Source organism: Calidris pugnax, unplaced genomic scaffold, assembly GCF_001431845.1.
Source record: "Calidris pugnax isolate Ruff unplaced genomic scaffold, ASM143184v1 scaffold49, whole genome shotgun sequence".
In the NCBI taxonomy this organism is placed as follows: Eukaryota; Metazoa; Chordata; class Aves; order Charadriiformes; family Scolopacidae; genus Calidris; species Calidris pugnax.
Genome location: NW_015090798.1, coordinates 4,877,039 through 4,891,429, shown reverse-complemented (window position 1 = coordinate 4,891,429; position 14,391 = coordinate 4,877,039). Strand labels below are relative to the sequence as shown.

The 14,391-nt window shown below is 40.8% G+C and overlaps 1 protein-coding gene across 3 annotated transcripts in view; it reads right to left on the bottom strand.

Moving 5' to 3' along the window:
• Positions 1-14,391, bottom strand: part of RBPJ (recombination signal binding protein for immunoglobulin kappa J region) — a 170,084-nt gene that overhangs the window by 52,947 nt on the left and 102,746 nt on the right. Inside the window, exon 1 of one of the 3 annotated variants that reach the window (XM_014937086.1) lies at positions 14,130-14,192. The exons of 1 other annotated variant lie outside the window; for it this stretch is intronic. In XM_014937086.1, the coding sequence (XP_014792572.1) occupies positions 14,130-14,149 (20 nt within the window). In that variant the 5' untranslated portion in view covers positions 14,150-14,192. Of the gene's footprint in view, positions 1-13,788; positions 13,809-14,129; positions 14,193-14,391 lie in introns of those variants that run through there. One more of the 3 variants, XM_014937088.1, reaches the window with a different exon arrangement.

The window sequence follows — 14,391 nt, the reverse complement described above, 5'->3', positions numbered from 1 at the left end:
ACAAGCCTAAGAGGTACTTCCCCTGAACATTCTCCTGTCTACAACTATTTTCAGTTCAGGGGATTTCTGAGCCCAAAGTTGATGCCAGGAATAAACACAGCTTTTATTAATAACTGGATCTCACATGGTCCAAGCCTACTGTAGGCAGTGAAGGACACATACCATGTGCTTTAGAGACCAGTGGGGAGAGAAGAGCCCAAGGGAGCATTCTGCTACAGAACGAGGCTACAGTAGATACGCAAGGGAATCCCAAGGCAACTCAGCATCATCAGTATCACCAGCCTCGAAGGGCCACCCCACCCCAGAACTAAAATTCACTTTTACCACGTCAGCAAAGCCAGTTTAATATTGGAGTGACACTGGAAAAGCCGGCAAATCGCCCAGCTCAGAAGCTGCAGATGCTCACCCCTGTGACAGAACCCCACCGCTCTCAGAAGGTACTCACAGAGAGCCAGCCATCCTGTGCTGTGTGATAATGCAAATGCTTATTAATAAAATTAACTACCAACAGTATGGGAAAGCATAATCAGTCTCTACCAGTCATGTCTTTAGCTTACACAAAGCTAATTTAAATAAATACAACAGAACTCTTTCAGAAAAACAACAACAACAAAACAAAACAAAAAGAAGATGCAGGTCCAGATGAGTTTTTTGAGGGTATTTGGAGGGGAGTTCTGGGTTTGTTTTGTTTGGTTTATTTATGTTTGTTTGGTTGTTTTTTTTTTTCCCCCCAAGGAAAGGATTTTCCATTTTCCCCCAGAGGTTGGCAACTACAAAGCACAATGTCCTTTAGGAAATACACCTTCCAAACAATGCTGTAACAGGCACCCAACAGCTGCTCAACTACGCTGCTGGTTTTAATGGTTACAAGATCTGGTCAACTGTGCCAGAGCTCCTTGGGACAAACCCCTTGTATACCCACCATCAGGGCACCACACTTCACAGTATGGATGGAATACAGAGAGGTCCCAAAACCTCCAGTTATCCTGATTGGTTTTCCAACAAAACCCACCACAGTCCATCCTTTCGGGTATACTGGAGCCCCTGTTAAAAGGGCTCCCTGAACCTGGACACCACCCAACAGATCAAGTTTGCAAGGAGCAGGTGAATACAGCTACTTAAAGGAACGATATCCAAGACCCAGGGCACTTAGAGTCCTCAAGAAGATGTTTCTAACAGCTACAATCAATTGTAGACATTGTAGAAAACTGACAGAATAAGGAATAAAGAGGACAGAGAGAAAAGCAAAAGCAAGTGGACAATGCAATAAACGGCCTCAGGCAGAAGAAAATGTAGTGGATTCCATTACAGATTACTTGGCAAAAGACAAGCTGATAAATGACTAAACTCTTAGGAGAACAGTATGAAGTTACTTTTGGCTTCCAAGCCAGAAATTAAGAAAGCAGCTGAAAAAAAAAGAACCCAACTACAAAAAAAAAAGGAAGAGGCCAGAGACAGAAGGAGCAATGAAGATCTGGGACAAAGCTTAAGTGTTTGCTTCCTGTTTCTCCAACTCCGGTCCAGTGTTGCAAGACTGAATGTGCGAAGGTTCCTTTTAGCAAAGGAGAAAGGTTGCTCACAAGGAGCCTTGAGCCTCGCTGGCTGGAATTACCATTCAATTCTGACATCCAAAGGACACCCCAATGTGACTTTTTAAGTTTTGTTGCAAAATGAAGTGGGGGGGGAGAAGCGTTTTTTCCTTTGTGACGCAACAATAGCAGACAAGTTCACGACAAGTGTATCACAAAAATCTACAAACTGCTAAAGATTCATTCTCTGATGAGAACAGCAAATGTAGGAAAGAACTATTTCAATCAAACTGGTAGCTCTTAAGCTACATTAAACCACCCCAGTATGAATACCTTCTCTAAGGTTCTGAAAATGTGTTAAAGGAGAGCAAATCTAATGTTTTTACTCAACTGCTGAACCAGGCGAAAAAGTTATAATTTTATGCAGAGCTACACACGCTCTTTTAACCCATCTTATATTAGAAAAAACTTTCTGTATAGTAAATATTAATTTAAATTGTATTGCAAAGCTGTATAACAAACAACCTGAAGTTTATCTGTATACACACATCCCTCTTGGGGCAATGCTTATTTACAGAATTTAGCTTCCAAAACCTGGTCTCAGCTTTCCTTTGTTTGCTTTCATCACTTCAAAAAACAATCCTTTCTCCCAGTTCTCTTGCTTTAGAAATGAACCGTGCTAGTAAGAACAAAGTGTCCTTTTTCTTCAGAGCTTTCAATATAGTCCCTATAAAGCCACTAGCAACAGATTGCAGTCTCTGAATTCATTCAAAGTTCTATTTTATCCATCCCTCTTGGAGTAGCACAAGGATAACAAAATAGTAATAGGTTCCCATGGACTTTTAAGATGGTGAAGAGGACTGAAACATGGCAAGAGAGAAGGGGAGTGAAAGGAAATAATGAAACTCCTGCAAAATAAAGTGATCCTCCACTATGTCTTCTTCCCACCCCCGCCAAAATACATTTCCTGCCTTCACAATATTAACACTTCGGACCTTTCTTTGGCTTTCCCCATACAACTTAAATTTATTCAGCTCACTGTATCAGTGTTGTGTCTTCTGTTACATAAGATATCTGGGGTTCTTGAATTCTTTGGATTCTATTTTCTCTCCAATCCTCACCAGCTCTTGAGCTGGGAGACAAGCAGCATACCAGTGCTCATCAGCCATCCCCTCTCACCATCAAAGACACCGATGTGGCCAAGGTCCGGGTTCCAAAAAGCAAAGAACAGGGTTTGGACTTGACTGAAAGCATACAGTTGTTGGATTATCACACTGGTTGAGTAGGAACAGTGTCTTCCCTGGTGGCGATGCCAAGAACAGGGTTTGGACTTGACTGAAAGCATACAGTTGTTGGATTATCACACTGGTTGAGTAGGAACAGTGTCTTCCCCAGTGGCAATGCTCTGAGCGCACCACGAGCCTTACAGGGCTGGTAACAGCAAAAATTAATGGTGGGGGAAGAAAGGAATAAGATAAATCCAGACTAAGGAGCAACACTGTGGGGAAGTAGTCTGGAAATACTGCTCTGGACAGAGGTAAGTGAACACAGACTGCCCAGGAACAAAGAGAACAGGGCTTATACAAGAACTTCACTGGAAAAAAAAAAGGGGGAGAAAAAGTATTCTGGTGTATGCTCCTTAAAAAAAAAAACAAACAAAAAAAACATATATAGAAGCAAAGCTAATTGAGGAGTGGTCACAAAACTCAGGAGAGAACAAGTCTGAAAGCAAATAAGAAAAATTGAAGAACCCAACATTAATTCAATATGCTGTATATATAACAAGAGGAAGCAGAATTGACCGGATCTAAATTGGAATCAGAGGAAAGGAATGTCCAGCAGTGGCTATACACATTTTTCAACTAATGTCAAAACAAAAAGGAGAAAAATATTAGCTAGGAAAGCAATTTGGACAGTGGTAGACTAGTATCTTCAATCTTAAAAAAAAAAAAGTAACACCATTACTGAAGGAAATTGCCTAAATTGGGACATTAACTAGGAGAATACTGAATACAACAAAGAAATATCAAAAGTGCCACCAGTAAAATCTATGTTAAGAACGTGCTTTAAACAACAATATCCACAATTTGAATCCTATGCACCAAAGGCATGCAGGAAAACTTCCAGTAAGTGCAGACAGCGCTTATCTCTGCAGATGTAATACTCATCACTGCTTAATAACTTCTGGCAAACGTAGGTCTGTTGCTTTTTGGGTTTCTGAAGAACTGTTCTAACAGAAAAAAAAAAGATAAAATTTCAAATCTGAACTGATGCAATACAGCTTTCATGACGATGCAAACTGACAAGTCTAACCAGTCTGCTGCTAACCAAGTGCCACACAGCAGCAAGGTGAAACAGTTAAGAGTCAGTCCACGTTTTCCAATTGCTTACTGAGTATTGAACAATATTAAAAAAAAATAATTAGTTTTTTCTGGACAAAAATCGTATCTGGATGAAACCCTGGAAAACCCCTGGATATGTCCAGAGAGTTCTTATCTATTTTATTTCCATATGGAAATTCAGCCTAGATTCAGGGAACATTCACACACGGACTGGTTTCAAACTCAGCCTGGACAGATACCTTCAGCTTATCTTCTGAGGACACCTTTTATTTACTGCAGTCTCAAAAACTTGTAGTTTTTTAGTGGATGCATCAGCCAGAGGAAAAGAAAAACAATTATCCTTACACCTCAAGGGACCAATTAAAAAAAAACCAAAAAAAAGAGTTGTTCTAGAATTTGTCGAAGCCTTTAGCACTTGCAAACGACTGTTAAGATCCTGGTCCACTTTTCCTTTGCTACCATTTGAACCATTTATCACCTCAACAAGCTAACTGAAAATAAAACTTTTTAATAAGACCTTTTTAAAACATCGTTTTGCAAGGACTCCTTTGTTTTGCCCGTTAACTATTGTGAAATACAGGTATTTTGCCCATTGCAAATAAAAATGCAGAGTTCTGACGTTTGCTTTAGCGTAGTTCTCACCTTTGTTTTGACACAGTTCTTAGTATTTTGAGAGTGATGCTATCCAAACGTAAGCACTGCAAACACAAATCTTATTTACTGTGTTATCTAAACTGAACATGAACCTAGCCAATGTCTGTATTATTAAGTATTAGAGGAAGTTTTGCTGCCTTAACTTTCTTGTTTCTGATGGCCTCTATGGCAAAAAAAAAATTACTCCAAACCTAGAGAACTCCCTATTTTCTCCAATATATTTTTCTATCACTCTTGCAGACAAACTAATAGGGACATCCACCTTCATAATCAGCAGCAAACCAAAAATGGAAGCCACTCTCATAAATTTAGTGGCTTAAATGAAGATTTCTCAAACTTTTACACAGTGATTAGGATTCAAAGTTAGTATCATCTGTGCTGACTAAAAGAGTTTGTCACAATGCACCAAGCGTGCTACAAGCCTCTTCCAAAGAGGAAGCCTGATCCCAAAGACTCATTTTGATTAACTGCTCTGCACAGCTTATTAATGAGAGATTTGTACTGCACATGTAAACAAAACAAACCAAAAACAACACCAACCATGCAATACTTAGGGGGAAAAAAAAAAAAAGGAATGCAAAAGGAAAAGAGAAAACCCAAACCAAAAACAACACCCCAGGACTCAGCGCTGGCAAAGAAGTGCTGAACAGCAGAAGAAAAAAAATTTGGCCAGAAAAATACTTGGATAGAAAGGACATGTCCAAAATAGTTTAGCTATATCCCCCTCACTTCTGGAAGATATTACATTATTAAAGATTTTACTAGTCATCACTGTATATCTACTACCAAACTAAGAGAGCATGAAAAGAAACACACATGCAAAATAACACCAGTCTTTCAATAAAGCGTTTCCTTTTCTGAGTCCTTACACTCACTACTGAAGCCAGAATTGGACGGCTGGTTTGGAAAGTGGTAAAATATTTTGAATTTAAAAAATAAATACCTATACTGAATTTCTTCAGCAGCATAAAGACATGACTCCAGCACACCGCAGTGCTGCTTCATTTTCCTTCATGCCACATTTACCCACTGGTCTTGCCCTATCCATTGCTTTTATGTCTCAATTATGGCAAGAGCAGCATCTCTCTAGCGTCTGTTCTAAATATCCTCCGCTATTACCAAAACACATTAATTATGAACACAGTCACTCTTAATCTTCCTTACCATACCTTTCTGTTACACAGGCTCAGAACCTAAGAAAGTCTGCTATCTCTTGCCCATCTTTCGCTTTTTGCACAGTCCCAGCGGGGAGAGAGGAGACGTGATGGCCCCTGTCAGAGCCCAGCAATCCCCCAGAACCACCAAGAGCATCGAGAACCCAACGGGGAGACAGCAATTCGAGTTCCACCTCTCCACGGACTCTGCATTTGACCTTGGCGAGTCACTGGGTTTTTTTTTTTTTGTGCTTGTTTTTTCATGTTCAGGACATGAAGGGCTTTTACGCAGATGGCTGGAACAACAACAACAACAAAATAACTGAGTAAGTTTAATTATTATTTATTCTATTATGCCAGGCCTTAGAACTCTTCCGCAATGGCATAAATTCAGAGTGAGCACAAGCACCTCTGATGCTCTAGACCTTCATTTTGAAGCTCCCTTTACGTAAGAGCACCAGTGAAAGCAGTAACCCATTATCAGAACCCCCCCCACCACCATATCAAAAACTGATAAAAGCTTAGTTTCACAAATTCTTCTGCTGAGCAAACAAGTTTAACTTTCTTTTCTACACCGGCACAGTTCCTAATCCACAGCTTGCAAAAGAAACGCTGCTTGCAAGATCCTCTGCCGTTGCTCCCAGACAAAATTACATTACGAAGTTAAAGTAAGAGCTGCCAGGAAAAGCAGGATACTGCCCAAAGAGTATTTTTTTTACTCTGTGCCATTTCTATGGTCCAGCAAAAATTAGGGACCAGTATTTTACACAATTCAATTCCGTCTCCCAGGCTTAGAAAATTCTGAATTTCATGGCTGCCTGATCAAATTTCATTCTGATACCAAGTTTCCTGATAGTCTCCCAAAGTACCACACACTGGAAATAAGCCACAAGTATAGCTTTGAAAAAAACACAAAGTGCAGATGAAATGTTCTACAGACGAAGCAATGTTATCAAGACTTTTTTTCTGGCACATACAGAAAAATTTCCACATTTCCCCATACTCATAAAGGGAAAATTTATCATGAATGTTCGTTCTGCTACTAAAATAACTATAAAAAATTAGATTAACAATCAAAAGACTGTCTTGAGCCCACTACAATATATATCCTTGAATCTCACCTACCAGAAGCAGAAAAATTAAATGAAGTAATAGGTGTAATCTCACATAGAGCAGTCAAAAATGACCACTTCCCAATACAGCTTGTTGCCCATTACAAAAAGTGTTCATCAGTATATTCAAAATCCAGAAATGGCACTTCACACAAGTTAGCCACACAATCACAATGAAAAGGAGATAGTCCTTGCTCCTGGGTAAGAAACAAATGAGGAAAAGCCATACCTTAACACAACTACCTTAATGTCTTCATTTTTTCCAAGTGAAGCTATGAAAACAACTTTATTTAAATAATTACAGAAATATATATTCAACAAGACTGCTTTCAAGACTTATCTACATAAAAAGACATGTTCTAAAAAGAGCCTCATGAAATAGTTGAAGAAACATGCTGCTGACTGAAACTCTCAGCTTGCTTTAGAAAGAACAAATCATGTCCCAGCAGCATGTCATTCATCAAATAATCTGATTAATCAAAATAGTAAAACATTATAATGATTACATCTAATAGTAAAATTTTATAGATCAAATTTTTCAAAAATCATGAAAAAATATTAAATAGAACACAAAAATAGTATTTATCCTTGCAAAGCCTTGTAAAATCTTGTAAATAGCCTCTGTTACAAGGATGTAAAACTGCAACCTTAATCAAGAAATGTCTCACAGCCTACATACTGAAACCCCTGTCTTCTTTCCTTTCTTGGTAAAAAAAAGTTTGCTGCTGCAATATGTAGTTTATGCATTTACAAACAAAAGAGCACGATGATACATGGCCACATATCACTATCTGGCTAACTAAGAGTTGAAGAGTATGAAGTTTTTCTTAGTAAATGAAACTATTTCAAATAGTACACATCAGCTCTGAAAAGTGGCCTATAATGTCACCTAGAAACAGGCTATGAAAAAAGTTTCTTCAAGCTGTAAAGCTTTTTTTTTTTTTCAAAAAAGAAAGGTTGCAACCACAAAATACACACACGCGCACGAATTATGAGTAAAGAGCACCACAACATAAGTAGAACCCCAGGAAATGAGATAATGTCAAACTCTAAGTTTAGCACTTACTTTTCCAAGACTCAGTAAGAATATAATGATATGGAAATTACTACTTTCTATTCATAATTTACTCTTCAAAGAAATTTATCGGCTGTTTCCTTTTCTGAGTTTTTATGTTGGAAAGAGATAACCATAATTCCGTATTAGTTCCTTGCCTCATATAATCTTAATTATTAATTATTGCGAACATGTGGAAGACAAGTATGAAAAGTGTACAATATTAGAACATTATAAGCATTTCCACATTAAAATAATGAAAAAAAAAATCAGTAAGATCAAGAATATAATTTTACATCTATAATTACAACTTGCATAAAATACTATAGAAGGCATATCCAGTTTTGTCAACAGAATTAACATTTCACCTGACAATCAGCTACTGACATTTATCTTTTTCCCTTATTGACCTATATACACAGGGAAAAAAAAAGCAACTCTTTAAAAGCAAGCAAACACTACAATTGCTCAATTTTTTTTAAAGCGCTGCAGTAATGTAAATTTTTAAAAAATCCACTTAATAGTACCTCTGCCCTGTGAAATGCTCTTGGGAGCCAGTGATTCAGCACATTACAGTGCCATATAGGTCATTTAATAATATGCTTGCAATTAACATCCAAAGAATTTAGGGTGGCAAGTATTACAAACATACAAAAGATGTCCTGAATCTTTGAAATTCTGCAGACATGATTTGCCCTCCAAATGTGAAACTAATATTTTGCATAAACTGCATTCTTCATACCCAATAGAGATTCAAGTGTACTGCAAAGAAAAAACAGTTGTTTCTAATAAACACGAATTATTATTTTTTTTACTAATCTGAAGTTACTATTTCTCTCTTCAATTTTATCAAAAATCAAACAGCACCTTAACTGTACTTTTCACCAAAAAATGAGTTACTAACCTTTTTTCAAAGTCTTTGCCCATAGGGCTTTTAGGAAGGCTTTATAAGTAGCTATAGGCTACTTTAGCCTCTTTTCACGTTATTTTTAAATATAGAAGTTGCTTAAGCTCAAAATAATGAAAACCAGCCCTAGAAGTTGAAATTAGCAAGTCACAAGAAAGAAACTCTCTCTCATTCACAAACCCGGGATCATTTACGCAATTCATAGTACAGAACAGCATATTTAAAAGAGACTTATCTCTGCAAAGAGTTATCAGCAAAGGATATTGCCTTTTAACTAGCAGTAAAAAACGCACACATATTATGCCTAATAAAACAGTCTACAGATTATTTCTGGAGAAATCAAGCTGTAAAAAGATTGTTTTCAAAGTTTCTTTGTGCTCTATATCAACCAGAATAAGTCAGAAATGACAGAGAACTACTTATTACAACGAATAAACAATAAAAGCAAATAAAATCCCAATCAAGAGCTTCCCTTCATCAAATTGCTTCTACTGAAACTACAAAATGTTGGAAGAATACGTGCAAGCACCTCAGAAGACTCTTTCAAGAATATAGTGCTCACAAAGATTTCCCAATAGCCAGACTTAAGACAGTGAGATCCTGCTTGATAATGATTTAAATGTTAGTCACACAAAACCATCTACTCATTTGATTGCAAACGAGCTTTTCCCAACCTTTAACACTCATCATGTGCATATACACAATACAATAGCTGCAGTTATGCCATTACTCAAATCTTAATAAGCACTACGTTTAGAACTCCGGTGACAGTAAAAACTGTAGCCTGAAGATCCCATCCTTGAATTCTATTCCTATTGCCCATGTAATCCTGTTTCCACTCCTTGAGCTTCACTGAAACCATTCTCACTAACATCTTTCACAGCCTAACACTACGATGAAGCTGGGAATCAATATGTAGTTCTTATCTTCCTAGAGCTGTCAATCACCCAAGACTACCAGCAATGCTTCTTTTCTGGAAATATTCTCCCTGGTTTCCTCAGCATTGTCGCTCTCATGATTCATCTCTTATTTTAATCGTTCTTTTAGTGCATCCTCCCGAAGGAGCCTCCTCATTCACATGTACTATTTTATGATTCATTTAATAGGTTTCTGTCTTGCATCCCTTTCCATTCGCCTTCACTTTGTCCAGGGCCAGGATTCAAATCCAACTATTAACTCCCTGCCATTAATCAGAAACATACTTTCTACTTCCTATCTCCTGCGTTGGTCCAAGCTAACACCTTGTCTTGCATCTCTCTCTCTCTGCACAGATGCCTCACTATCAGCTCAGCCTCAACAGAGACAAAACACAGGTCCTGCTCTATCACTGCTTCAGTCTCCTTTCCACCACCGCAAGTCATTGACTTTCAGGACTCTTAACAAAGCATGAGCCCTCAAACCATGGTTCTCTACAGATCCTAGAAATAACCTGGTTTTAAGATCCTGGCGATGCCCACAACATCACCAACACATGCCTTTAGTAGCTTAACTTTTATCCTGCGATCACAGCAGTTCACATCTGAACTAGTGAAGCATCCTTCTCCATCTTTCAGAGTTGACCCTGTTTCTATTTATTCTGAGTGTTCCTCTCTAGATTGCTTTTTTAGCCTAAGGCCAGATCACACAAGTCTTCCCCCTTCTCTGCCCTTCCACCTCTTGAGCAACATCTGCTTCACTCTCGACTTCAAGATCCTTACTGGTCAATGTCCCCATCCTAAAATTACTAACCAGGATGTAGATGAAGTTTTGATAAACATCTCTCAACTTCTGTTACCCTCATGGATGGGATAGCTTCGTGACCAGCACTTTCTTCTTTCAAAAACCTCCTACAAGGTTTTCCACAGTTCTCATTAAAAGCAAACAAACAACAAACAAAACGCCCAGATGGGTAGCACACCTCGACCATTGCGCTAAAACTCACTCCGCTGATACCAAACATTCTTCTTTATCATCACAGATCTGATGTGTCTTCCCTTACCCTTAAACCGTTAAGTCTTCTGGGTCAGGAAACACCTCTTAACCACAGCACTTTAGGCTGACTAATTCAGACAAGTAACTTAAATAGTCTAATACTTAGAAAAGTGTTACTAAAACTATCTTCTCCTTTACAGCACCTATGGAAAACACCATACCAGTGATAAGCCCACTCAGTTATTTTTGTCTTTTTCGAGGCTTCTTAACATGTGTGAAAAAAAAATCCAAACACTGTCTTATATACTGCTAATCACGTACTCAAACCTGTATCTAGCATTTATCATTTTTATCTACCCTTTCTAAATTTCACTCACTTGTTTGCTGGTATAGAAATCTTTGCAAGGGTTTTTTGCACTGGCTTCTTGAATTATTTTCTAGTATTTTAAAAATGAGGTTGTCCCAGGCTAGACCATCCCATGTTTTATTTCATGTTAAAATGACACAAAATTAAGTTCTTAGGATTAGAATTTCTCTCTGTGATATGGCTGTATTAGGCGTAGCACAGCAAATTTCAAACTAATCGAGGCCTACAGGTATTTTTGTAGTATCAGCAATTATTTTACAACAAAGTGTTTTGCACTCAAAACATACTTCCCTAATTAAAAAACATTTTCATTAATTTCATCACCTTAAAATGATGGGTTTCACTAACTACTCACGAGCAAAACAAAAATATTCCACAAACCCCCAAAATGCTATCCTATTACCCCAGCCATAACTTAGCCACTTCATCTGAAATAATAGTTCAAATAGTTCGTAATTCATTGTCAGTTACTGGGTTTGTGTCTCTGCGTATTTTCTCGCTGTAGGTAGCTCTGCCACTGTGCAGCTGAGGTTCAATCACACCAGACGTACAAGCAGTTCTGATCAAAACTTTCCTTGTAATCCAAGTAGCGGGAGCGTGCCACACGCTGCAAGCAAGAAACTGGCAACGTACCCCCAACTGCACCCCCAAAAAATCCTGCAGTAAATTCCTACTGTTCCATTCCAACACAGCATAAACCTAGGGACCGTAATTTAGGCTTAGGCATACAGTTTTCACAGGGGGAAAAATAAATAAATGTGTTTTTACATTCAGCTTACACTGGCTGCAGAAAAGCCATATGCTTTATCTCAAAGTTTGAGGACCCGTAAGAACCGCATGCGGCCCGTGCGAATACAACGTGGTGTTTGGGTACTACATTCTTCAGTTATAGCTTTTTAATTGCAAGTCGGCTTTTACAGAACAGTCGAGAAAGAAAATTGTCTTTACTGACTGTTTTGAAAAAAAAAATAAAAAATCAGCTACTGGGGTATCATCAATTTTTAATCCTAATACACACAAACAACTCCGCATCAGAGCTGTACTCCCCAAAACAGGTCATATAATAACATAATCTAACTATACCATTAACCAAAGTTAACAGACTTCATTTTAACTGCGCTAAAAACATTTAACAACCAGAAAACAAGACTACATTTTAGAGAACTGGACAATAAATTTAGAATTAAAAACCTAAACTACACACAATTTTTCTCACTCTTGTTAAAACTTCTTTTTTTCCCTAACGTTCAAATTATTTCACCATTTATTTTAAAAAAAAAAGAAAGCTACAGTTGTTATTGTCAACATTTTAACAAATCTCCAAGAAGGGTAAAAGTAACGTCACAAACATGAGAACACTTCTGACAAACCTGTAATAATAATAAACAAAAGCAAAGGGAGCCCAAACATTCAAGATGAGTAAACGAATGGAAACGTGGAAAAACTTAATCGCTAACTACAGCGCAGACTAATAGTTATAGCAAACTTTAAAAGCATTTGTTCCCTTCCTTCAACTCTAACCTCTCAAACAGTACACTCCAGGAACCATAACAAACAAGACCAGCTTCCCTAAAGAACATTTAATTGGGAAAACGTGTATGAGCAGCAAGATGCCTTTATCAGGAGAGAAATCAAGCAAAAGCTTCAATTTAGTTTTCGACAAACAAGAGTGAGGAATTGGAAACACTACTGCAGCCAAACAAAACAACAAAATGCCATAATGCTACCTTCTCCATGAGAACAAAAGCATCAGCCACCAACTCCACCCCACCCCCAAGCAGGCTGTTGCTCTCTAACCACAGAGCCAATGCTGTAGACAATGTAATCCCACAGGGAAGACAGAAGGTCACAGACACACTGTGAAATCACAAAATAAGGTCCACGTTTTAGAAAGACACAGTAGTACTTTCAACAGCCAGGATTTCAGCTGGAACAAACAGGTGGAGGACACAAACTGCCTGTTCTTCTCTTGACTGCCCCTTTTCCTCAACACCTAGAGGGAGGTCACATGTGCTCTGTATAGCCCAAAATTAAGGGCACAGCACTTAAAAGCAAGCAGAATTCACGCTGTGGCGAGGATGGCAATATGTGATGTTAACACTGCAGGTGAGATTGCGTTCAGTACGCCAGCAGTGGACCTGTTATTATTCATCAGCTGTAGGTGGCTAAGAGGGTGTCACTTATTACAGTGACACACGCTGCAGCCGGCTGGCCATGATTAAGTATTACCCAGTGTGGTTGAAAGGGACGGCAACTATCATTCATTACGATCCAGCATGGCTTAGTGGGGTGGGGAGGCTGCTACCCTTCGCTGCAATGCCATGTTAGGAGGAAGGCAGCTGAGGAAACTCAACAAAGCCCGGGAACGGTGCGCAGGGAGGAGAGAAAGGCAACCCCAGTCCCCTAGACCCGAAGGAACGGGTTGTCCTGCTAAGCCATGGGGAGCAGCCTGACGGCGCCGGGCTGCTCCAGCGCAGCGGGCGACAAGTGACAGAGCCGCTGGGCTGGGGCAGCCCGGGCCGGGACCTGGGCTGAGGAACGGCCGCGCTCAACTTCTCCTCACCACGGGAGAAAACCCCTTTGTCCGGGCGCTCCCGGGCTGTGGCCGAGGGAGCCCGGAGATCCCCCCTCCTGCGGGCAGGATGAGCGAACCGGGGCGGCGGGGAAAGGGGAAGGGGCCTGTGCCAGCCCCGGCTCCCCCTCCCCAGGGAGCCCTCAGAGAGGGACCCGCTCCGGAGCGGCGGGGATACCCACTGACCCTGCACGGAGTCCCGGCCGGAGAGAAGGGGGAGTAAAGGAAGCTCCCAGCCTTGCCGGCAAGCTCGGCGCCCGGGGGGAAAGCCCCGGGGGAGAGCCCGGCGGCCGGCGGCCCCTCAGCCGGGGCGCGGGGGGCCTCCTCCCGTGCGCCCACCCAGGGGGGATCCCAGCCCCTGGGGGCTTTTGCCTCTCGGGGCCTGCCGCCGGGCCACCCGGAGGCCAACCCCCGCTTCCCTAGAAGGGCGGCGGAGGCGCCGAAGGGCGGGAGCGGGGCAACCGGCGGCCCGGTACCCCCAGAGACCAGCGGCTCCCGGCGCGGCGCCGCGAACCCCCCGCACTTACCCTGTCACAACAGGCGCCATCTTCCACAAACTCTCGCCAAAACTCCTACTCTCGCGAGAGCGGGGAGAGTTGGGTTCTTCTCTAACTTGCAAGTCAGGCGGAGCGGGCCCGGTGCCCGGGGTGGGGGGGGCCGCGGGGGGGGGGGGGGGGGGGGAGCGGGTGAGGAGCGGCGCGCGCCGCCCACTCAGCGCGGCCGGGGCTTTCTCCCCCTCAGACACAACAGCCCAGGCGTGGGAACCGCGCCGCTCTCGCGAGAGTAAGA